The sequence below is a fragment of the Hippopotamus amphibius genome, chromosome 5 (genome assembly GCF_030028045.1).
Source record: "Hippopotamus amphibius kiboko isolate mHipAmp2 chromosome 5, mHipAmp2.hap2, whole genome shotgun sequence".
In the NCBI taxonomy this organism is placed as follows: domain Eukaryota; kingdom Metazoa; phylum Chordata; class Mammalia; order Artiodactyla; family Hippopotamidae; genus Hippopotamus; species Hippopotamus amphibius.
The window spans coordinates 121,170,341-121,196,372 of NC_080190.1; the positions used below are offsets into that span (position 1 = coordinate 121,170,341).

A 26,032-nucleotide genomic window follows, 5' to 3' on the forward strand; every position below is an offset into this window, starting at 1 on the left:
ATAAAATATGAGTTTATATCAGGAACAAAGAAATCCATTTCTGCATTTCCATCTAAATGAGGCTTCTCTCCATGGAAATGAACGGAAATTGAGTGTCTCTGAAGGGCCTGCCTGAGACGTACTAATAGAATCACTGGCCCCTTCTGCTCATTGTGATGGAAGCAAGAAACTCTGGATGGTGCCCATATCCAAGTGGGGAGGGTGGGGTTGGGAGCTAAGGAACATAGAAATATCTCAAGGGCTAGTGAGCTGGAAAATTAGCCTTCCTTCACATTAAGCAAACAAGTATAGGACTCATGGGCTGTGGTCTCTGTGCAAATTATTTAAATTTTCAGTGCCTCAGTTTCCTTATCACAGGGTTGCTGTTTGGATTCTGTTGCCTTAACACATGTAAAATGTTTGTAACCATGTTTGACATTAATGTAAAATGTTCAGTAACTGATTTGGTTTTTTTAATAAATTTATTTATTTTATTTTATTTTTGGCTGTGTTGGGTCTTCTTTGCTGTGTGCAGGCTTTCTCTAGTTGTGGTGAGTGGGGGCTACTCTTCGTTGCAGTGGGCAGGCTTCTCATGGTGGTGGCTTCTCTTCTAGAGCATGGGCTCTAGGTGCATGGGCTTCAGTAGTTCTGGCATGTAGGCTCAACAGCTGTGGCTTGTGGAGTCTAGAGTGCAGGCTTAGTAGTTGTGGTGCACAGGCTTCGTTGCTGTGCGGCTTGTGGGATCTTCCCGGCCCAGGGATTGAACCCATGTCCCCTGCATTGGCAGGTGGATTCTTAACCACTGCGCCACCAGGGAAGCCCTCAATAACTGTGATTTGTCTTTGCTTCTGACTTCCCTAAGTAGATATATAATATGAAGAGTGATAAAATAGTGGTCATGGCTCAAAAGAGATCCACGAGAGGAAAGGGGGGATATGACAATTTCCAATTCCTTCTCACCCTTCAACTCCCTTGTCATTTGTCACCTTTTCCTAGGAGCCCTTCTCAATACCTTAGGCAAACTGAAGTACTCCTTCTCCTGCAATTCACATGCTTTGTTTATTTCTCCATCAGAGTAATTGTCAACATTACAACCTGATGAGGCAGTAACTATTACTGTCTCCATTTTCAGACGAGGAAACTGAAGTCAGATGTTAAGCAATCTGCCTGAGTCAGAGAACGTACATGGTGGAGACAGGACTCAAATGGAGCAGAAATACAGTGATTGGGTGACCAACAAGGACTTAATTTCCAAAACATACAAGCAGCTCATACAATTCAATAACAAAAAAAAAAACCCAAACAACCCAATCGAAAAATGGGCAGAAGACCCAAATAGACAATTCTCTGAAGAAGATGTGCAGATGGCCAACAGGCACATGAAAAGATGCTCATCATTGCAAATTATTAGGGAAATGAAAGTCAAAACAACAACGAGGTACCACCTCACATCAGCCAGAATGGCCACCATCAAAAAGTCTACAAACAATAAATACTGGAGAGGGTGTGGAGGAAAGGGAGGCTTACACTGTTCGTGGAGCCACTGTGGAGAACAGTATGGAGTGTCCTCAAGAAACTAAAAATAGAGTTGCCATATGACCCAGCAATTCCACTTCTGGGCATATACCCAGACAAAACTATAATTTGAAAAGATACATGCACCCTGTGTTCATAGCAGCACTATTTATAATAGCCAAGACATGGGAACAACCTACATACCCATCAACAAATGACTGGATAAAGAAGATGTGGTACATACACACAACGGGATTACTCAGCCATTAAAAAGGATGAAATAATGCCATTTGCAGCAACATGGACGGACCTAGAGATTATCATACTAAGTGAAGTAAGTCAGAAAGAGAACAAGTACCGTATAATATCACTTACATGTGAAATTTAAAATAGGACATAAAGAAACCTATCTACAAAACAGAAACAGACTCACAGACACAGAGAACAGACTTGTGGTTGCCAAGGGGGAGGGGGTGTGGGAGGGATGGAGTGAGAGTTTGGGATTAGCAGATGCAAACTATTATATATAGGATGAATAAACAGCAAGGTCCTACTGGAGAGCACAGAGATTCAATATTCTGTGATAAACCATAATGGAAAAGAGCATGTAAAAGAATACATATATGTTTAACTAATATATATATGTTCATATATTATATAATATGTTAATATATATGTTTAACTGAGTCACTTTGCTACACAGCACAAATCAGCACAACATTGTAAATCAACTATACGTCAATAAAATCAAAATAAAATTATTTGTTTTAAAATTAGAAAAAGAAATAGTGATTAGTTTTATATAACTTACTATAGTAAGTGCCTAATTAGCTTTTAATCAGAAAAATCCAAGCCGGAGTTAAGGTTTCACCATTTCTTAGACATAGGACCTTGAGCAAACTCTAGTTTCTTGATCTGTTAAATGTGAATCATGGTGTCTACCCCTTGGGATTCTTGTGAGAATTAAATGAGATGGCACTTGCCAAGAACCAGTAGGAACTAATTAATTGAAGCTTTTATTAGACCTAACTCCTACATCTAGACCTTGGTCCCAACTTCATAACTTCAACACAATGCCCAGCATGTCACGGGAGCTGATGAAAGAATGGGTGGATGGAAGAATAAGACATGAAGGATTAAGTCGGGCTGAGAATATTGTGCTCTGAAATATCACATCAAAGTAATGCTATCTATCAGTTGTCTCAGACAGTGGTTAGTATTGTTATTTTAATATGAATACATGCTCTGCTGGACCTTCATAGAGTAATGAAGGTAGGAGAAATCATACAAATATAAAAGTTAGACACAGCTATAAACTTTATAAATGGCTATATTGATTGGTTAATGTTTCTAGGTACTTAAACAATGTCTGTACAAATGCATGATATTTTTTCTTCTAATCATAATATCCATTTGCACTTACATTACATTATCTAGAAGCATCTATTCATTATGTTACTGAAAAATCTACCATCAACCATTTATAATCCATAGCATTTTTATCATGACTATTGTTCCTCAAACAAGTACCCTGTCATTTGGCATATGTTGATCGTTCGTATAAATTTAAAGTCGTGTGAAATTTTTTCTGGCATCGTTGATCTCATAGGAGGACAAGAACATCCTCCATCCTCTGCCAGGCCTGTGACAAAACGGGGCCCTATGACCCCACTGCTATTATCCAGACAGAAATATAGAGGTTTTCCTTTCCCTACAGCTAATGGTCTCAGATACTGGACTTTCTTTTCCTTTCTATGCCTCTGTCTCTAGAGAGAGACTTTTTCTTTTCTTTCTTTTTCTTTTCCTATCTTCTGGAGCCTTTGGTCTCTTTGCATAGCTTACAGCCAAAAAAAGTTTCCTATATTTTCAACATTCTACTGTATATTTTCTGCTTAAAAAAGGAAATATTGACTCTGAGACCATTAGTCCCAAAGCATATTGATAATTACTATTACAAGGTCAATAGGGGAGAGAGGTAAAAAGAAGTGTGTTTATAAATTCCGTGGGCCCAGATCCATGAAACTTCCCCATTTGTCTTCTCTCGGATGTGCTACATCTGATGTCTTTCTGTCTTCTCTTGAGTCTTTTGATCCTGGTTCAGAGCCTGCTCACCTAAATGGCATTCTTAGAGATTAATGTCTGCTTCCAAAGCTAAACATCTATGTTAACCTGTCTGGATTATAAACAAATACTTGTATACTGTTTTACTTAAGACTTCCTTAGGGAGGAAAATGCCATAGTGGTTATATATACACATTTTATTTCTAGGGAAGAGTTTCCTGATTTTAGGTTGTTTGATACTATTTGAATACAGCTGTCAAAATATTAGCATTAGGTTGATTTTTTTTTCTTTCCTTCTTTTTTCCAGCATTTAATTAATTAATTAACCCATTTTTTGTTGAATGAAAGATCCTTTAAATTCTATAGTGCTTTACCAGTTTCAAAAGTTTAGGTTGATATTCTTTATAAACAGGAAGAGAAATAACACGTGGAAAGAAGGAGGAGGAAGACAAGCAGGTTTAGCAGATCAAAGACCTCAAGAGTTCAGTAGTAGGAATGAAGGGAGAGGAGAAAAATGATGAATGCGCATTCTAGACTAGACCTTTGGAGAATTGCTAAAAGCGAACTGCCAGGAAGAGGAGTCAGTTGAGATCCCCTGTCTCAACTGGTTCAAATGGACTGGAGTTTATCCTCAGTTAATATCCAATTATACCTGTTTTCTCCTAGCCTCACTTCATCCATGAATTTCTAGATTCAACACTTAAAAAGAAATTCTCACTGTGTACATATTATTTACTTACACAAGGAATAAAATAACAGCTAAATTAATGAACTCAAAATGGGTTGCCAACTTAAACATAAAATATGAAACTGTGATACATTTAGTGAAATAAAAGTCATATTTTATGGCAAGACAAGAAAAATTGAAACATAAAAATTCTCTGCCCACTGACCTTCTCTCTCCCTCCACGGTGCATTGTGTGTCTGCATTCTGCATTGACCAGACCTCCCCTTCAGCAGGAATACTTGCTCAACCATAAAAAGCAACATTCTTCCAGCATCAACAAGACAACTCCTTAAAAGACAACATTCCTTCTTGATCTTGTAAGGGGTCACATGACCCACCACGATGACACTTTAAATCTGAATCATGTAAACTGTCAATAATACACCACTTGATGTATAGCCCTCTGTCTCAAAAAACATATAACTGTGCCTTGACCTCTAACAGGCGGCACAGTTTTCAGAGTTTTCTGAGATGTTCTTCCTGGGTTATAATCATCAAATTGGGCTCAAATAAAATTTTCCAATTCTTTCTTAGAGGTATTGATTAACTTTTGTCAACAATTTGAAAAAGAAGAAAATCTTCAGGATCTAGGGCTAGCAGAGTTCTTGGACTTGAGAGCAAAAACATTATCCATAAAAAGAAAAACTGATAAATTGGATCTTGTCAAAATTAAAAACATATGATCTGTTACAGAGTCTGTTAAGAGGATGACAAGACAAGGTACAGACTTGGGAGAAAAAATTTGCAAACCACCTATCTGACAAAGGACTAGGGTCTAGAATATATAAAGAAGTCTTAGAGCTTAACATTAAAACTCCTGATAAATCCAATTAGAAAATGGGCAAAAGACTGAGAGATATTTCACCAATGGCAAATAAGCACATGGAAAGATATTCAGCACCATTACCCATTAAGGAAATGCAAATTAAAACCACAATGAGAGATCACTATACCCTACCAGAATGGCTAAAATAAGTAAAAGTGACAACACCAAATGCTGGTGAATATGCAGAGAAACTAGATGATTCATACAACGATAGTGGGCAGTAAAAGGGTACAATCATGCTAGAAAACAGTTTGACAGTTTTACATGAAACTAAAGATGTAACTACCAAATGATCCAGCAACTACACACCCAGACTTCTATCCCAGAAAAATGAAACATGTTCATAAAAACCTGTACACAAAAGTTCATAGCAGCTTCCCTCATGATAGCCAAGAAATGGAAACAACTTGGGTGACTGTCATTGTGTGAACCGTTAAACAAACTGGCACATTCATATCATGGAAAAAATACTCAGCAATAAAAAAAATCAACTACTGATATATGTAACAACTTGGATGAACCTCCAGAGAATTATGCTGGATGAAAAGTTACATACTGGGTGATTCCATTTATATAACATTCTTTTTTTTTCTTTCCAATTCCTTTTTTTTTTAAGCTATTTATTGGAAAATAATTGCTTTACACTCTTGTACCAGCTTTCGAGGTACACCAAAGTGACTCAGCTGTATTTACACATATATCCCATATCCCCTCTCTCCCGCAACTCCCTCCCGTGACTCCCTCCCACTCTCCCTGTCCTGGCCCTCTAAGGCATCACCCATCATCGAGTTGATCTCGCTTTGTTATATATAACATTCTTGAAACAACAAAAAAATAGAAATGAACAGAGAAGTGGTTGCCAGACGAACAATGGGAGGGAAGTATGTGTGTCTATAAAAGGGTAACATGAGGGATCCTGTGGTGATGGAAATATTCTTTATCTTGAATGAACCAATGTGAATATCTTGGTTGTGACACTGCACAACAGTTTTGCAAGATGTTACCACTAGAGGCAATTGGACAAAGGGTATACAGGCTCTCTCTGCATTACTTCTTACCATTCTATTGAATCTATAATTGTCTTAAAAGAAAAATTTAATAAAACATGGTTTTCAAAGGATATTTATTACATAGGAAAATGCTCTTATAAAGTGAAAAAGCAAAATATGAAAATATATTTTAAGTAATGACAAATTGAGAGAGTATAACTATTTTACATATGTGCTAAGCTATGTATATAGTATATATATATGCATACAAATAAACACAAAATCTATATATATGCTGAGCTTAACAAATGAGAATACTGAAATAAAATGAGTGGTAGAAGTGGGGATAGATAGATTTTTTTTTCTTCATTCAAATTCAAAACATTTTTCATTTTTTAAAAAGTGTTTATATATTACATTTACAATCGGCAACAATAAAACAAACCAGCTTAAGCCATGACCACCCATTCCACTCACTTCAAAACTTCAGACCTATTCTAGCAGGGTATCAGAAGAAATGATAATTTATTGAAAACCTGGATCTGATATTAAATAAATTTTCCTTTCCTACTCTCCAAACTGATGACTTTTATAATTAATGGGCTAATTTAACTGCAAATCTTCAAGTCAGTAATATTAATTAAAAAGAAGACATGTAAATGACCTTCTGGAAAGGACTTATCTCTTAATTTGCCCACAAATGAGCACTTGTGATTACTTCTTAATCAATACCAGGAAGCTGGCTGGAATTAATGCCAGGCCTCTGAGTTTCAGCCACTTTTAAGAGCACTCAAGATCACCGCACGCAGACTGTTCAAGGCTGGCCTTATATTATCCTTTAATTTACCTGACCTTTCAGGCAGTGAGTGAATTTAAGGCCTTTATAGGCTTGGCCTGAATAACTGGCAACTTTCATTACTTTAATCATTGACCAAAAGCTTTGGGAAATGTCAGCCTTTCCTATGCCATTGTTTAATATGTGAATAAGATCATTAATATCTTCCTTTGCTGAGAAAAGGGTCTGATACATAAAAAAGTGGTAGGAGGACAGGGATGAATACAACTTTATGTCCACTTCCAAAAAAAATCAGAGTTTATTCCTCACTACCTTTCTTCCTGCATTAGCTATAGCATAAATGGTGGCTGGCAGGTTTCTAAGACAATACCCAGAGGCAAAATGCATTGGCTTCTTAGGTGAGATCTGGGTCTAAAGCCAACAGAGAAGGTGAAAATCGAATAACCATATTCCAAATGACCCCTGACATCCCTTAAATTGTCCAGAAAGACTTGCTAATATACCTGGAGCTCTTCCTTTCAGGGCTAGCCCCAGGTTAGTTCACTTTCTTTCTCAAGGAAGTTGTTCACTGTCTTTTTGCAGATCTTAACAAGCATTTTGTAAGCAGCTTTTGGCAGGAAAGAGCTCTCTACAGGAGGCGCCCTTTTGTCTTGTTACTAACCTTAAACCAGGCACCTCCATGCTCCACTCATCTCTGGCCCTAGCACACCTTTCAAATCTTTTGATCACACAATACCTTGCCTAATCTGTTGGTTCTTTCCATAGATCAAAGAAGCAGAAATGAAGAATAAGTAATTAACAGATGACCAGATCTCTTGCCTAGCTTCCCCTTCAGTAAAAAGGGAACAAACTGTGTGAACAAGATAGCATCTAAAGAAAGAGTTGATAAGCCTGCACGCAGTGGCAGTGGCGGATGGCGGTGACTCTGACCCCCTCCCATCTCAATGATTAACTGAGGTTACTTCCCTTCTTCCCTTGAAAACTTTCATGGCTGAGCACTAAGTCCACTTCTCGCCAGACTGCCAGCATTCTGATGAAAAGCAACTTTCCTTTCTAAGAACTTTAGCCAATATTGATTTTTTTTAAGCGGCAGCCAGACCCGATTCGGTAAAAATTTCACCAATTTGTCAACAGATAGAAAGACCCTTAAAAACATTGGCAGGTATTTTCGGTAGGTTTTGCCCATCTGCATCAGCTGCTCCGGGCTTGAATGTTTCTACTCCCTTGAAAATATAAGTGACTCAGTATGGGAATTGCCAGGTTGAACTCAGCTAAGGTAAATAAACACTTGCATCTATCTGACAGTACTGCAACAGCTGTCCACCGCAGTAGCATCTTCACGTGAGATCGCTGATTACAGTTTCCTGCTTAAATTCGTGTAGGCTTTCTCCAAGTTGGAGCCTGAGGTCTAACAAACAACATTACCACCAAGTCGGAATGTTTATTAACCCAACAGCATCACTGTAGAAAAAAGCGTAGAATATCTGTTTTATCGATTATCTTTTTTCTAATGAAGGGAAAAGCAATACTGATGTCTACTGCACCTGGCCCTCACCATCGGCACTTGCCATCTACCTCTACAGGATTAAATCATGTGCTGCTGCAGTTGCTGACTTTCAACACCTCCCTGAAAGGAGTTCAGGGTGGAGAGCTAAAATGGGGCACTCTGTGCTCTGGGGAAAACTGGCAGAACAGGTCTTCTGATAGTCAGATATTTTCAGGAGCCGATTTTATAAGCCCCATTCTTGTATTTCCTCATATCCAGAAAAACACTAAAACCCTTCATGTGATGACCAGTCCTCGTGCCTAGCAGAAACCTTCTGCTAAAAAATATGCGCTCGATTGCATGTATCCCCCTTCACCAAAATCACATCTATACTGACCTTCCCCCCACCCCCCGCCTCTACAGAGCACTTTCTCAGAGCTCTCTGGGATGTTGTCTCCAGGGCTGCTGTCCTCATTTTACCCCAAACAAAACCTGCATCTCTCACGTTATGCATTTTTTTAAGTCGCACTGAATAAATAAATAAGTGGGAAAAATTTAAAAAGACAAACCACCGTAAATAATTGTCTTTTGCAAGGGAGGTGATCACAACTGCACCTGTTTTCAGACACAGCTGGAAGGAGGATAGCTTTGAACCGGTTCAGCTTTAAGATACACCCTCCTCGCCTCCCTCACGGCCGGGTTGATGGCTCAGGCAGCTCCTGGATCCTGGTAAATCATTTCGATGCTTCCAACCCCAAGCCTGAATCACGTCTCTGACAATGTCCATGGACATAGGTCTGATATTCTGACTCTCCCTTTAGCCACCAACTTAGTGTGCATTCACAAGAGATTTAACTGCTCAAAGTCGTGATTTCCTCGTCTGCAGAATGAGATGAAGGGCACAGAGCAACGTGGCTGGAGCTGCCGTCAATTGCAAGGGTACCCCACAGGTGTCAGGATGAGGATAACCGGTGGGGCAACCAGTGGGGTGGCTGCCATTTCAGGTCCTAATGATGGAGCTGTGAGTATACAGTTTTCCAGATAATTCACGGCCAAAACCTTTCTGAAATCTGAAAATACAAATGTTGATTCGCAGCCTTTGATGACTGAACACACAAGATTACTACTCTAAGGCTTCTTATCTCTTTGTGGTAGGTAGCCTTTGTGTCAGCTACTTGGGCCAAGTTCTGTTTATTCATAAATCTCCCATGTCTCTGGCTTTCAGGCTGCTTCGAGAATACGGAACACTCCTCAGTGGTGGGGGAGGAAGGTATGAATATAGTAATATGTTTGCCCTGGTTTCTCATTTTTTTTTCCCATTTTGTGATTCCTTTATAAATCGGAGGCAACAGTTAATAATCGACGTGATCTTCACCTCGGAGACAGTAGCCTAGGATTAAAAACTATGTTTGCCACACGTGGGTTGTCTGACTGGGCGTAAATTATATACCTTCTCTAAACCTTGCATTTTCTTATCTATTTAAGGGGAAAGGGCACTTTCTTTGGGAGACTGATGTCAGGGTGAGACAGCTCATTCTGTGAACCTGCCTGGTACCCAGCAGACCTTCAACCCCTTGCCGCCTTTGTTTCTTTTCCCCTGGTTCCTGCCCTCTGTACTCAGTGTCTTTCTCATTCTGGATGAACCCTAGCACCTAGTGTCAGGGGCCCTCGAAAGTTCTTTTCTCAATGCAATCGTCATTAAATAGTGTGGTACAATAAAAAATTATATATTTGCTGTTTGTTGGTTCCCAGGACAGAGCTTCTAAAACCTTTGGGATTTCCTGAGATAGGAGTGTCTTTCTTCTGTTATTCACAATGAGCCCCTTTTGACTTGACCTGAGTTTATCTTAATGAGGTGACTCTTAGGGGACAAAAGCCCTAGACAGCTTCAGGGAGAGAGCTGGTTGCCAGAGGAAGTAACCCTACAATCAGAAGGTTGGAACTTTCAACCCCATTCCCTCTGGGGAGGAGAGAGGGCTGAAAATTGAGTTCAATCACCAATGGCCAGTGATTTAATCAGTTGTGGCTACATAACGAAAATTCCTTAAAAACTTCTGCACAGCATGGTTCCAGTAGCTTTTGGGTTGGTGAACACAGCAGCACGGTGAGATGCTGGAAGGCTGGCACGCCTGGGGCAGGTGCGGAAGCCCCCACCCCCATACCCTGCCCTCCTTATCTTTTCCATTTAGCTCTTCCCGAGTTGCATCCTTTATAATAAACCAATATTCACAGTGCCTTCATGAATTCTAGTGAGGCATTGTACAAACCCTGATTTTGTAGTTATCTGGGCAGGAGTTCGAGTAGCCCAGGAATCCTATTTGCAGCTGGTGGGTGAAATGGATCCGTCTTTGTGGGACTGAGCCCTGACCCTGCGGAGTCGAAGCTAACTGAGTAGTTAGTGTCAGAATTGAATCGATAGTTGGACACCCAGTTGGTGTTGGAGAATTACAGAATTGATTAGTGTCAGAATTGAATCACACTGTGAGACTTTCTCAAAAAAAAATCAAAATGTGGATTTAAATATAACTTATTCTCATTGAAATTAGAAGAATTTCATGGTAAACATATACAAGTTGGTAGCCAAAAGTACTTTCTAAATGACTTTCAGTTTCAAAACCCTTTCAGTTTTTTTGCTCTCAATGCTAAAGGCGGTCTATGTTTGAAAGAGGCAAATATCCTTCACATCTTTTTTTTTTTCTCTTTCCATGGAGGTTTCAACTATATATATTAGCAGAACATCAACTCTTGAGTCAAGGATTTTGATTAGAGTCTAAAAATGCAGAGTCAATTTACCACGGAATTAAGAAAGTTAGGCTCAGGACCCCTCCCTTGAATAGATTCTGTTTGTATTCAAAGGTAGACCAGCTGGCAAATCTTGGCATCCTCAAAAAAGTCATTGGGAGGGCAAGGACAATACACAGTACAACAAAGGAGAAACAGGAAACAAAGAAAAGGGCTGGTTGGGAAGGGGAAGTGAGCAGACATTGCAGAGCATGGAAAGGATGCTCTATGTCACAGGAGACCTCAGTCTTCTCACTACACTGTAATTACAGATGTAAGTACAGCTGGCCCTCTGCATTTGCAGGTTCAGCATCTGCTGATTCAAACAACTGCGGATTGAAAATACTTGAAGAAAAAATTCCAAAAGTTCCAAAAAGCAAACTCGAATTTGCCTAACAACTATTTACTTAACATTTACATTGTATTTACAACTGTTTACATAGCATTTACATTGAATTAGGTATTATACGTAATCCAGAGATGGTTTAAAGTATACAGGAGGATGTGTCTATGTTATATACAAATACTACGCTGTTTTATAGAAGCCACTTGAGCATCTGTGGATTTGGGTATCTGTGGGGGTCCTGGAACCAATTCCCTGTGGATACCCAGGGATGATTGTTTTGTTCCTCTCTTACAGGTGAGAAAACTACAGCTCCCAGACAATATCGTGGCAGAGACAGAATTTAAAGCTCTCCCATACACCACCTCTGATCCTTTAGGAAATTCTGTCAGTTCTGATTCCCAACTGTAAGTCAATTCTGATTATGCTCCCCTCTGTCACTGCTGCCACCCTGGTCCAAGCTACTTTTATTTCTCACCTGGACCACCAGAATCAGCTCTCATGGGTCTTCTTGCTTCTATTCTTGTTTCCTATATGATGATCCTGTCATCCTCCTATACTCTCCTACACTATTGGGTTCCCACTACATTGAGGCCAAATCCAAACTCCTACCACAGCCTATGAGGTTCCTACAGGTTCTTGCCCCTCCTCAGCTCTCCATACTCACAGCATGTTAGGGACACAACACAGCATCCCTACTGCTTCTGTACACACTGAACATCCTTCTATCTTGGGGACCTGGCACCCTCCCATATCTTTGGATGTCTTGCTCCTGTCTCTCACTTGGGCCTCTTAACTCCATCCTCCCATGAAATCACCACCTCTCTCCTTATCTTGCCTTTTTTCTCTTGATAGCACTTAACACGTGATTTCACATCATGTATTTATCTGTTTATATAGTACGTTTCTTTCACTACAATAAAAGCTTCATGAGAGCAGGTTCTTTTCATTCCCTAGTTACATTCTCAGCAATAATACCCAGCACAACATTTCATTCCCCAGTTATATTCTCAACAATAATATCTGGCACAGAGAAGATGCTCAACGAATTTGTTGCATTAAAATGTCTGATTCCAAAGCTGAGAAAAGAAAATATGTAAGAAAGTTGGAACTTCGTTTAAAGAAAATTTCTAAAAAAGATCATCTCTTGAAAAATATGTAGAGAGTGAACACTTTCCAGTAAGCATTATGCCCCTGGCACATTCATACCAGCCATATTTCTTGCCTTACATGCCTGACAAAGTGTTTTGATGCGTGCTGTCATGTTTTGTAAAGCCCCTTGAGCTACTTGAAGGAAAACACAATATAAATGCAAAGTAATAATAAACCACCTCTCTGTTTGGTAGTCATAATAAAGCATATGAGGCTTTTGATGACTTAGTGAAAAAAAAAGTAGGGAGTTTCTAAAGGTAAAGAAATAGATCAAGTCAGAATCATTATAGTCTGATCCAAGCAGCAAGGGGCCTTAGTGGGTAAACCTATCACGATTTAGACCTTGGAAATTCATTTCCTGATGTTTTCAACACTGGTGAAAGCCTCCTACATGGAAGGCATTCTGTTAGCTGCCACCATTGTTATATCCCAATCTAATCTTTAGTCAAAAGATAAAACCTTAATTTTATTGTCTACAACATAGCTAGCTCTAAATAAGCCAACATTTCCCCCTCCTGAAAGTATATATACATATTTACATGAAAAATACTGTAGACAAGAACAAACAATTAAACTGTATGATTTAACTTGATACAGTCACCCAAAGCCAAGGTTGTGTAAGTAACTAAAAACTTACACGTGTTTGCCAAGAGTGTTTTTCTACTGCCTTAGATGTCAAGGACAGACATCTAAGATGTCAAGTCTGCCCAGCCACTGATCCAAGCTGGGTCAATCTTCAATATAACATTTTAAAAGTTGTCCATTCAAGAGGTCTTTAATTTTAATTTTTTTAAATTAAAAAAAAAAACCTCTGGGTAAAGCCAGAACTGTGATCTAATACTAATCTCTAGCTATTAAACAGTTTGATTCTTGGATTTTATGATAAATTTCTAGCATTGTATATTTTGCTTTTAATATTTGATATAGAAGATAAATTAATTTATCAAATGGTCATCTCGTTTTCTCCTTCTGGGAGAAATATGTGGGAAAAAAATCATTAAAGAAAAGACAAAGCTGCCATCAATTTGTAAAGGAGGTTATAGACCCAGCTAGATGGGCAAATAGAGAAAGAGTGGAAAGCACAAAAAAGAAGGTACTTATCTTAGTTTTCAGATTGATTTTATCACTAACAATGATACACACAGGGACTCTTGACTTGTTTCTTATCTGGAAATTAAACTCATTTAAAAATGCAGTTACTATTGGCATCTGTGATTTCAGAAGAAGATACAATTACAATCCTGAATTGCAATATTTAAGCTTGATAGGAGCCCTTGAAGAAGTTGATAATGTAAACATTGAGAGTGAATTTCAAAGTATATCAAAAGCCCATTTTTTGGTAGAGCTCCCAAAATGATCAATTGTAGGTTATCCATTGTCATATTTAGCTTATGGGATGCTGTATTTTCTGCATATTCTTCCTAGACAAGTCACCCTTCAGGGTATCTTACGGTATCAAATTCCACCAGGGGCTAAGGCCTCCTTCACTTCACTGTTTTACAAATTCAAATATGAAGAAATTATTGTTACTGACAACTCGAATAGGGAAAAGAAGTGGGAAGAAATTACACTAATAAAAATGGGATTTTCCTTTAATCAGCTTCTTATGAAGAACAGCAAAGTAAACTTCTGGTGCAGGATGAAAGTGATTACACGCTCTAGACGGCACAGGATGAAAGAAATATATGGACAATGATTTCTTCTCCGAGAAACAAAGCCCATCACCATGCTTTCTCGGGGACAAGTGCATTAGAGCACTGAGTGATGTAAAGGTGCTTAATGGTCCCGGAGCAGGTGCATCTCCCTCTCTGACAGCACTCATTTGCATATGCACGTTTAATCCCAGTAGGAGGTGTGCATTCAGGGGTCCCCCAGGGCAGAAATACAGACATTCTCAGGTAAAAGCAGTTCTTCATAAACTTTATAACCTCATTCCAAACTTCAGTTGTCAGTGAACAGCTTTCCAGATTGACATCTTAAATCAAGAAAATGTCACACGTATACAGTAACTGGCCTAATCTTTTCTGTAAATTGCTGCCTGTGGTTTTCAGAAACATAGTAAATTGCTGGCAATTGACAATGTGTCTCCCTGCACGGCTAACTTCACTTCTGCACAGTTAACAAATCAGTCTTAAATTATTCATCAGATCACCCAATGTCTAGGCTCTTATGACTGTCATTGATTTCAGGGACCAGTAGCCTGCCTGTCTTTTAGACCAAAGTGAAATCCATACCATGTTCTTGCATATAAGATTAACTGTATGTAGGAAATAGTAACTACACTCTTTGTCTCAGGATCTCACTTAAGGGTGAGCACAGCTCACTACACAATCAGTGCTTCTGCTGTTCTCTGCTGCCCAGAAGCAGGACAGAGCATCTTTCCACACTAATATTTAAAATAGACCTAAGGCCACCCTGATACTGCAAATACACAGAGGAAGTGTTTTCTCTATTAATTCTATAATTAAGGATAAGCACAAAGTGATGGATTATATGTACAAGCTAAAACATAGATGGTCCATGTAGAAATGATGTCATCAAACCATCACACATTGTTCTGGAAACAGGGTCAAATCAACTCTCCAGACAGCTCAACCAAATTGAATTTTTGTTGCTAAAATAAGTGTGGGGATAGAGTGCTTGTTCTGAAAGGACTTCTTAACTCAGTGCCATTTTTCTTTCAGCAGTACACAGAGGATTCAGCAGGAAGCATGTTTGCCCTTCCTAGAAATATTTTCTGAATCAGTTACTGGCTCTAAGCTAGACAGTACAGTTGTGCAGCGAAACAGTCTTCTATTTCAGGAGCATGTTTGTCTACGCTCAGGGAAATTAACTGCAGACCACTTCAAAAGGACCTCCAGCTTCCTGGCATTTTCTCCCAACTGTGCCTACACATAATTCCAGGCCACTGGTAGTCATGATCTGTACCTTGAAAGCTCTCTTGTTTAGAGCGTGTCCTTATGGGACCACCTCTTAAGGGTAGTGACTTTGGCTCTGATGCATGTAATCCCGTGGAGTTCTCTCTCCAGTATATGCTGGCCAGAAGAGAGTCTGGAGAAAGAGTATGGGATGGAGATGGGTGGATTGACAAAAATTCATTATAGGGAGTTAAAAAAAAGTAGCAACTCAAAGCATTTTTCTCATGGATGGTAGGTCCATAACAGCAACTGTGCTTGTGAAGGTCAGCATGGCACGTGTAATGCTGTTCTCCACCGAGTGTGTACAATCCTCACCCCATCTTCCTTAGGACACCTTCCCTGATCCCGGTGCTACCATGTTCTCTGCTCTATGGTATCAGAGTCCTTTCTCCTTCGTTGTCATAACACTTGGTTACATTTTCTTGTTATTACCCATTTAATGTCTGTCTTTCCTATGATACAGAACATTGTATGAGGTAGGGACTGGATGCAGCCCTAGTTCCTGGCACAGTGCTCTAAGCCAAGTAAATGCTAGTGAAAATGGTCTGTAGAATTATAAGGTTGGTCAGGTATTATTTTTGGCTGCATATTTCAAGGCCCCCGCTCCAAAAGTGGCAAAATGATTACCACAGTCACTTTCATTAACATCCATCCCCTCACATAGTTACAATTCTTTTGTGACAAGAACTTTTAAGATCTACTCACCTACCAACTTCCAAATATACAATATGCTATTGTTAACTATAGTCACCACGCTGTACATTACACCCCCAGAACTAATTCGTCTTATAACTAGAAGTTTGTACCTTTGACCACCTTCATGCGTTTTTCTCACCCCTCACCCCCAGCATCTGGAGTCCATCAATCTGTTCTCTGTATCTGTGAGTTTGTTGTTTTAGATTATACATATGTGGTATTACACAGTATTATTTTTTCTCTGTCTGACTTATTTCACTTACACATAATGCCCTCAAGGACCATCCATGTCCCTTCAAATGGCGAGATTTCCTTCTTCGTGGCTGAGTGATAATCTAATATATCACATTTTTTTATCCATTCATCTGATGATGCGCACTTAGATTGTTTCCATGTCTTGTATATTGCAAATCATGCTGCAATGAACATGGGGTGCAGACATCTTTTCAAGAAAGTGATTTAATTTCCTCTGGGTCAATACCTAGAAATGGAATTGCTAGATCATATATATGGTAGTTCTGTTTTTAATTTTTTGAGGACCCTCCATACACTTTTGTGGCGGTCTCACACCTTGATTTTAGATCAATAAGACTCATGTCTGATTTCTGACCTATAGAAGAAGGGCAAGATCTGTATTCTTTTAGGTGTGAGATTTGTATTCTGTAAGTCAGCAAATTTGGGCCTGCTTCTAAACTGAATTTGCTTTTAAGTAGCTTTTTCAGAAGTCGTCACAATTCTTCTGCTTATATCTCAATGACCAGAGCTTAGATGATCGTACCTACTCATATAAAGGCAAAGGAAATAGTTTTTTAGCACTTCCACCTCAAACAGGTGGGTTTTCTCTGACTCTTGACCAGAAGGAGGGGGAATTGATAATGGAGGATAACTAGAAACTTCTGCCACCATTTGTTTAAAGAAATAGTGATTAGATGGATGTAGTTGAACACCTAGAAAATTACAAAAGTGATATGATTTTCATAGAAAGTTACATTTCTCAGTTGTAAATTACCAAATGGATATTTTTCCTTTTTCCTTTAAATTAGCTAAATTTCATTCAATTTTGTCCCTCCTCATCTAATTGTAATCTCAGAAATATATGTTTTTAAAGTTCCTATACTTTTGGGTAATTAAGAACTATGGATATTCAAATTTCATAAATAAGTTCTCAGAGACCTTGAACTGTAATAGCTTCTGCAAGAGTAAAGTAGAATTACCGTTTTAATGCCTTCATTTGTTTTCTCAGCTTCATTTGTTATCTGATAGTGAAATATTCCATCTAGTTTCTGAGGTAGGCTGAGACTTCCCAGAAAAAAGCCAAATTTTTAAGGAGCCTATACCACTGGGTGCCACAATGTGCTGATTTTAACAGGCAAACACACTGAAAATTTCAAAAAACACAACTGAATATTCTGCTGTACTTTTCCTGCTATTCTAAAGTCAGAAAACAGGCAAAAAGGGATCTACGCTGAGGGCTTCCAAGGGGTGGTGGAGGGCTCATCCTGAATCCTGGGCACTCAGATACTTCCTGTGTCCCTCTCCCCTTCAATTCTGTCAGCCTGTGCTTCTGTTTAGTGCTCTGTGCTGGGATCAGCCAGTTCTGCCTCATCTTCTGGGTAGTCTTTGCTCCAGGCACTTTTCCTCTCTGTTGGTCCTCAGATAGGACATGGCGGGGCAGGGGCTGCGCTGGAATGGTTCAGATTTCTGGACTCTCTCACTGGGCAGGTCCATGCTTGGCAGCCACCCCAGTCAGCCTGGCTGGTGGGCAGACATGACCTGTAAGGAGCTTTGCACCAAAGGGCATCTCCTTACAAGGACTTCTGAGTTGTCATTCTGCTAGCACCTCCCTGCGTCAAGAGAAAGCAAAACACATCTCCCTTCCCACTTCTCATCCTTGCCACTAAACTTCTGGCCGATCATTTTCAGTTTTCACATCATTCCCTGCAACTCTGGTTGATTTCATCATCATTCAGCTCGCCCTGTATTCTCAAGCTTATCCTTTCTGAGCCAGGGATGCACAGCTCCTGTGCTGGGGCAGCCGGTGGTCCAGCACTGGGGTTCCAGCAGCTGCCATAACCAGCCACATCACAGAGCGGATGCACAGATACTTTTGGGGCCATGTATGTCCAAGAGTCTAACCTAGATCAGTCTGAAGTCTCAGGCCCATTCATTCTTCCTGCCATCACAGGCCAGTGGCTCAGAGAGAAGCCTTCTCTGGGCAAAGAGAACTTTTGAGATATAATTATTTTTCCCTCCTTCCACCCCCACAGGCTACATAGGGAAATTTGATACAAAGAATTTAAATAACTTGCATTTGCTTCTACCTGAGAGTAGTTATTAAGTAACTATTATCCTAGGCTCTTCTGTTCCTGCAGGGCCCTTCAGCTTAACATCCACTGGTTATAATTTGACTGAGTGGTGCTATTTTATTTTATAAGGCCACGCAGTGGTATATGCTGTTATTCTGGTTTTAAAAAGTAAATAAGTGCAACTACACGTGTTTATCTCGCTCTTTTTTATAATCTTATGAACTGCTGTAAATATCACCTGAAATTCTTCACCAGGATTGTATTCTTAATTGATGTCTCACAACAAAGAGGTTGTGTCTTCAGAATAACATAATTAACATCACAAAAAAATCCAGTCTTATTGGATTTACTCATGTTCTATTCGTTCTACATACCGTTCTAAAATGATCTTATATTCAACTGACTGCATCAAAAATTTTGCAGTAGCATCTTTAAACTGCCCTTAAAAACACAGCAAAGCATCTGAATATAAGCCATAAAAGTGTGGTTTCTCTGCATATTCCAAAATTTTAAAAAAATAATGCCTGTGTGGAAATTCAGCAGCCACGTCCCACTCAGAATGGCTTAAAGTTATATAAATAGTGGCTTAATAAACTTACATCTATTGGAATAATTATAGATTTATTAAAAATATATTGTTTTATTGAATTTAGTAGAAAAATTAGCCAATTTGGAGACTGTCACATCAGCAGTGGCTGTTGCAAGTGGCTGGAAAAGATGAAGGCTGGCATGAGGTCAGGATCTCCGCAGACTCCACCATCAGCTCAAGGTTGGGTATAGAAGTTGACTATGTCCTGTCTTTTCTCCCTGAGAAGTGGAGTCAAGAGAAGGGAGAAGAGGGAGGTGTGGCCAGCTTTGGTGAGGGGAGAAGAGGTTTGAACTGGACAGAAGATTAATTTTTAATGACCAGACTTGTACACAGAATCTGTTACACAATGTAATAAGGAATGGGAGTAGAGTTGGAGACAACATAGATAGGAGACTGCTTATTTGAAGAAATAAAACCATTTCATGATTATAAACCAATGAGTTGAGACAATAACCCAGTTATTCAATTATATTTGCACTGGCTTTGTTCAATGACTCTCATTCTGCAGCAGTAAATAGAGCTACTCTTGATCGAATAATATATCCATCTGCTCTTTTGAAAAAGCTATTTGAACCTCTACAGAAGGGCATAAGATTATCACACAAACTTGTGATTAAAAACTCCCAACACCACCCAGGCTGCAGCAATTACTTAGTTTATTGTGGTTTCTATATGTCATTGGACTATAACTTAGCGGCAAATTGGATTTTTTGAGCAAAGGTTTTCAAAATGTTTGTATTTGATGAAATCTATGAAAATATTATATTGAGTTTAAATGTGCTTATAATTTTCTTAACTGTGGAAAAGAAGCTATGGGGGAAACAATTATCTTACCATACAAAGAACACTGAAGATGTTATTTTCAGACGTTCTATTCACTTATACCCAGACCAAGGAAAAAGTATATAAGTTTAAGTCCTTTGGAATAAGAAATACATAACCATATTTGCACTGCCTTGCTACTTCTTTTTTTTAAAGAAAAGAACATAATTGCATCACTTAGGAAAAGGACTGTGTACAAAACAAAAAAATAAACATTTGCAAGCTTTTGGGTCTCATTTTGATTTAATGCCTGGAAGCAGACTGTGATGGTTCTTAGAAGTTATTATACATCTTTAATAACTGGATAGGTGTCTACCACCACCTCCAATCTCCCTTTCCCCTAGTCAATACTACAGACAAAGACATTCTTTTAGGACAACAGGATAAGTATATACTAATTTATCAGTTTAGAACCTGAACTATTTTGTTATTCCAGTGAACTGAAAGTTTATGCATTTTTTCAAAGAGCCTCATTGGTATGGATATGCTATTTACGTCATGATACAGTAAATAGGATATTATTCTTGCAGTTTCAGAAGTCAGCATAGTTTCGCTGGGTTTCTAGAATGCTATTCCTATATCATTTGCTGATATATTATCCTCAAATAAAGATAGTTTGTATCCTAGCTTCAGTCCCCCATAAACATCACATTTCAAAGTTCTTTTTGAAAACTGTCCAAGGAAAAAGAAATCATCAAAAGGAAAGGATAAATGCAAGTTTAATACTCATTACTAGATTCCGTAAGTTGTATTTATTTTAAGAAAGAAATACACTATACGTCACTGATTTAGTTTGAAACTGCCCACAGAAAAAGAATTCTTTGAGACACAAAATTATTTAGAATGTTTATTAAAAATAATGGATGGACTGTAAGCCGCTGAAGGGGATTGAGAGTTCTGTTTCCTATGCAATAACTTCCTCCCGGAACTGTGAATCGTCTATGTTTCCTACTTGAAAGTGCCTGCCCAAAGCCAAAGTTAGCGGAAGAATCCAGCCTTGAAGGAAAATGAATCTTGATCAAGAAAGAGATTTTTTCCCAGTAAGTACAGAGGAACAATTCAGGCTAGATAACAAGAACGAGTCTTGAAAAAGAAGAATGATCTCATTGACCCTGCCAGGCTGCTGAGGTGAAATATTCGAGTGAAGAATCTCACAAGAGAAGAGAACCTTCGTGAGTGAATAGCGATGACTGATGTCAAAAGAGGACAAGAAAGTGCTATCATTGCCATTTGAGGAAATGGCTTAAATTTCTTTAAGAATCAGAATACCCACAAATCAGCTACTATGGAAAAAGCGCAGTTGTTGAGACACGATACAGAGAAACCCAGGTAGGTAGTTTTCCTTTTGTGTGACGGCAGCGTGAACAGCAGTACAGAGGGGGAATCAAGAAGGGTTAATCTGTTTCCTCTCAGGCTTCCTGCCTAAGTTTTAGAAGACTCCTGAGCAAAGCTCATGATTAATATGTCTTCAGAGAATTTCTATACATTCATGTCATGTCTAAATTACGCTCATGTGCAGAATTCTAGAAAAATGTGACACACTGAAAATTCTCTAGGGTCAGTGATGTGTAAGGTCACTACATCTTTCAGGAAAAGTCAATTAGAAGAAATATTAGCCTAACGTTTCTACAACTTGGAGGAATCCAAAAGATGCTGTGAAGCATCCGCATAATTTGGGGGGGGGGGAGATTAACAATAAGCACAACTCGAGTTCTCAACACAACTTATCTTTCAGTACCGTATCTCTAAATGTAGCAAATGAGTTGGGTTTTCATATTTACATTCTGAGTGGATGCCTAGGAAGAAAAAAATGATTTCAAGTCTTGCGACTTCCAAAGAAGCAGCAATAACTTATTAATTGTACCCTTGGTGATCTTAAAGTGCGGCATGAAAAACAGCCTTAGAGACTCCAAAAACGCATAAAGTCCTCCCGGGGGAGCAGGAGGGACAGCAGGAGAATCTAGCTGCAGAAATATTTCAAAAACGCTATTTACATGTTGATGGAAAGGGTTTAATTAATCGTGTTACAGCTGTGAAGTTAATATGCGGATCTGAGGTCCTATCACAAGGGACTGTTACATACTTTTTAAACAAGTCACTCAGTCCCACATTTTTCCCTTCTACAGCTCTTGCATAGTAATAAATATGTGTCCCAGAGGTTTGCAGAATGAGGATCATGATGTCTGTTAATTTCTCAATAATAATAAAGATGATGATGTTGTTGGCAATTATAAGAACCACGTTTTTACTGAAAACTCACAGTATGCCAAGATCCTTTAAGTTCTTTGTATGAATTATGTTACTTAATTCTTTCAACAAACCAATAAAATGGGTGCTGTGGTTTTCCTCATTTTGCAGAAAAGGAAACTGAGGCTCTAGTAGATAACGACAATGCAGGCACTTTTGGTCACCTACCCACAGTCATCCCTGACTTCACCATACATGCACACATTCCCTAAAACAGTATATCCATTTCTTTCAAGTTCCGGAAGGTCTGGGGAGAATCAGGACCCTCAAGACCACAGTGACAAAAGTATGATGCCAAGCTGATGGGCAGATAACAGCAAAGGGAAAATCTGAATGTTGTGATCAAGAGTCCACATAATAGGCCAGATATGTGCTTGCTCGTGGGCCAGGAGGGTAAGTTATTCGTTAACAAGAATGGTTCAATAGTGCCTGCCACTGGAATAACACCTGAATCCACAGAGGTGTCGTGGAAATTAACCTGAATTCAGTTTTTAGAGAAAGAGTCACAATTTTACGAGGGTAAGTCAAAAATTATCCACACTTCAGTTATATTAAAACTTCTACAAATTCCACAGCCAGAGTGCGGATAATTTTTGACTCACCCTTGTAGAATGGATATTTTGGGCAAAAATCAAAGTAGAGGGAGGCTTCTATTGATCTATATGAGTGGGTAATTCCGAGAAAGGCCTTCAAGAACTAGCAGGAGACGGAGAGCACTAGAAAGTTAGTACAGAAACTAGTTAGTATATAAACTAGTATATAAACTAGCACACGTGGACAAGGAATATCTTATGAAATGGGGTGCAACCTGGAAAAATGGCAGAGGTGCTTGGATTTATCCAGGGTCCTTAACTATACCCTAGTTTTGAGAATATATTTCCTACAGACCGGAATTGAGGCTTACCTGTGGCTAGCCAGGGACAGTTACCAGCCTTTGAAACAGTAAATAGAAAGAGACCAACAGAAAATCTTTAGGATGCTCCTTTTGGGTCATCTATCCTTTTAATGATCTAGAATACCTGGCTGACTGCTCAATGGCATTTGAACGGGTAATAAAATGAGTAACTGGGACCACTATACCCATTTTTTAAACCTTGAACCCAAAGAAACAAGGAAAAAAAATCCTTGACGTGCACATTGATATTAGAAAAGCAGTTACAAGAAACAGTTCATAAAGGTTACCTCAGGCAGCGGAGGGAAATCAGCCTTTGTGGAACAAATCACTGCTACTATTACTTTAGTTTACAGAGATTAAAAAAAGAAATCACATCACAGGATTGTTTTGAAGCTTACCTGAGTTACCGTATTTGGTAACAGTGCTAAACACCAAACAAGCAGTGGTTGTGATCATTATTGGTGAAGATGATTCTGTTTTTATATTTCACAGAGACTTTTGGGGTTCAATGATTTGCCTCAGGGCCCATAGTTAATAAGCGCTAAAGACAAGATTTGAATGAAAGACGTATGACTTGAAATTCAGTCTTCTTTCAACACATTGTGATGCTAATTCCATCGAACAAATTTCCTCCGGTCTAATTTATTCCAAACCAATCAATAGAGAAGGAAATAAAAGATGGTTTCCACCCAGTGAAATAAAAATATGATTTAAAATGACCATTCAAATCATGAGATACAAAATGCTATGGGTTGAAAAATGCTATGCTTAACTTACTATCCATAATTATTTTATTCTATAAAATTGGATTTTAAAATTACTTTATAATCTGCATGTTACAGACGATAACTGAGCATTGATTTAAGTACTTTTTTCTGTCTTAGAAATTAATGGTGAAATGCAATTAATAGCACAAATATTAAAGGTAAATGTTGGTGCATTTGTATGTAACTCAGTATTAGAAAGGTCATTTCTGGTTCCTGAATACATTTGCCAATGTGAGAAAATGATGACAAGTTCTAATTATAAAGTCATTATAGTGCAGAACAAAGAGTGACCACGTCTGGAGATTCTGGAGAAAACCCTTCAGGGATTTTTGCTGCTTGACTACATCAAAAATTCTTTTTTTACCACATGGGCTTCAGTGGAGCCTAACACTTCTAAAAGTCTCTGCTGGCCAAGGCAAATTTTCTAAGATCTAAACCACAAACGCTACTTAAAGAAAATTTGAGACTATCATACAACAACAGAATGTTTGCACAAATATAGCTGATAGCAAGAAATCTAAAAAATAGATTACAGCTTTCTTATTCTTTTTGTAATTATACTGTTAGGTTTCTTCTCTATGATTTCAAGTGAGAACTGTGCTCATTTTTGAGAAAAATGCCTAAGACACATAACTAGAAACTTAGTCCAAGATGCTCTTCCATTTGTGTGGTATTCCAAAGATGGTTCTGCAAGAGGCTTAATGAGAATTATGTGCTTTGCTGACATGAGTTCTGGACAGACAGAAATAACGTTTGTATCATGTAGCATCGGGACAACTCTTTTCTGATCAGAATTTCACAACAGGACTCACCACATGGATGTACTTAGTTGTTAGTAAACAGATGCTCCACTTACTATAATGAAGATTTCCTTCTCTGACAAACTTTTTTTTCCCCAGAATTAATACTCAAGCAAAGATAGCAACTTGCTATTCATATCTGTTACATTTACATCTTAGTCCCTTTTCCCACATTAAACACAAGAATGTTCAGAGCCATTTTTCACTTAACATTTGGGGCTGTGGTCACTGGGACATTAGGCCTTTTTAAATTGGGCATGAGGATACACTGGAAGCTGAGTCCACGACAGCTTAACAAACTAAATCATCAGGCCACAGTTTTGGAGTTTCATTAACATGCTCCCAAGGTCATTCTTCCCTGAATAGTATCCAAACTCTTTTTTGATTAGTATCCCATTTGTAATGTTATTTAGATTCTTATATATACTTAGTATTCCATTTGTAATGTTGCTTAGATTACTGTGTACATACATATATTAGTATTCCATTTGTCATGTTACTTAGATTATTTATTAGTGTACTCTTCTTAAAAGTGTACTTTAAAAGCATGATGAACTTACCTTAGAGAGCCCACCTACTTCCAAATAGAAGCAGATAATGAACACATTCCAGGTGACCCAGAGGGCAGTCCATACTGTATACTGGAAAGAAAGGGTGGGGGGGAAGAAAGAGAAGAAAAATGTGGCGATGAAATGCATGTATACTCAATATATCAATAATAAAACTGTCAATAAGTCTGTCTTCTGGGAAGAAACAGGGCATGCTCAGAAAAGAGTGCTCCTTATGGGGTCCCCTAAGATGTCTAGAAATTAAAAATCCAATAGTTTCTACTGCTTTCAGTAGATGCCAATAAAACTAGATTTATTTTTTAAGTGCTTTGCTGGCTTGCAGATGCAAGTTAAATCCAAGTGTTGATTTGATTTCTGTTTTCTGACTATGCGTTTTTCCAAGGGACACAATTATGCAAATTTTCTGTGAGCTACCTAGCTAGCTAGCAAACTAGCTAGCTAGCTATCACTTAGTTACAATATTAAATCATCAAGGTTGTAGGAATGTTAGTCAAAACCCTTTACTTCCACATCCCTGAATGAGGATCATGTTTGAAAATGGAGGTTTGGCGTAAAATCAACAAACTTTCAACTGTTGTACTATTTTATTGAGTGGAGTGTGTGCCTCTAATATAATTATAGAGTATAATATGATCATGTAAAATATTTTTTTTTAAAATAGACATTAATAAATAGGATTACAAATGAGCAAATAGACAACTGAATTCCATAATGGGAAAATACCTTCCAATCACATCCAACAAATTCTAAACATGCTAGCCTTACTGA

At 38.5% G+C, this 26,032-nt stretch overlaps 1 protein-coding gene across 1 annotated transcript in view; it reads right to left on the bottom strand.

Annotated features, from left to right (window-relative positions):
- NKAIN3 (sodium/potassium transporting ATPase interacting 3) overlaps positions 1 to 26,032 on the bottom strand; it is a 575,178-nt gene that overhangs the window by 248,493 nt on the left and 300,653 nt on the right. The window contains exon 3 of the mRNA XM_057737552.1: positions 25,256 to 25,336. Coding sequence (XP_057593535.1) covers positions 25,256 to 25,336 — 81 coding nt within the window. The remainder of the gene's footprint in view (positions 1 to 25,255; positions 25,337 to 26,032) is intronic.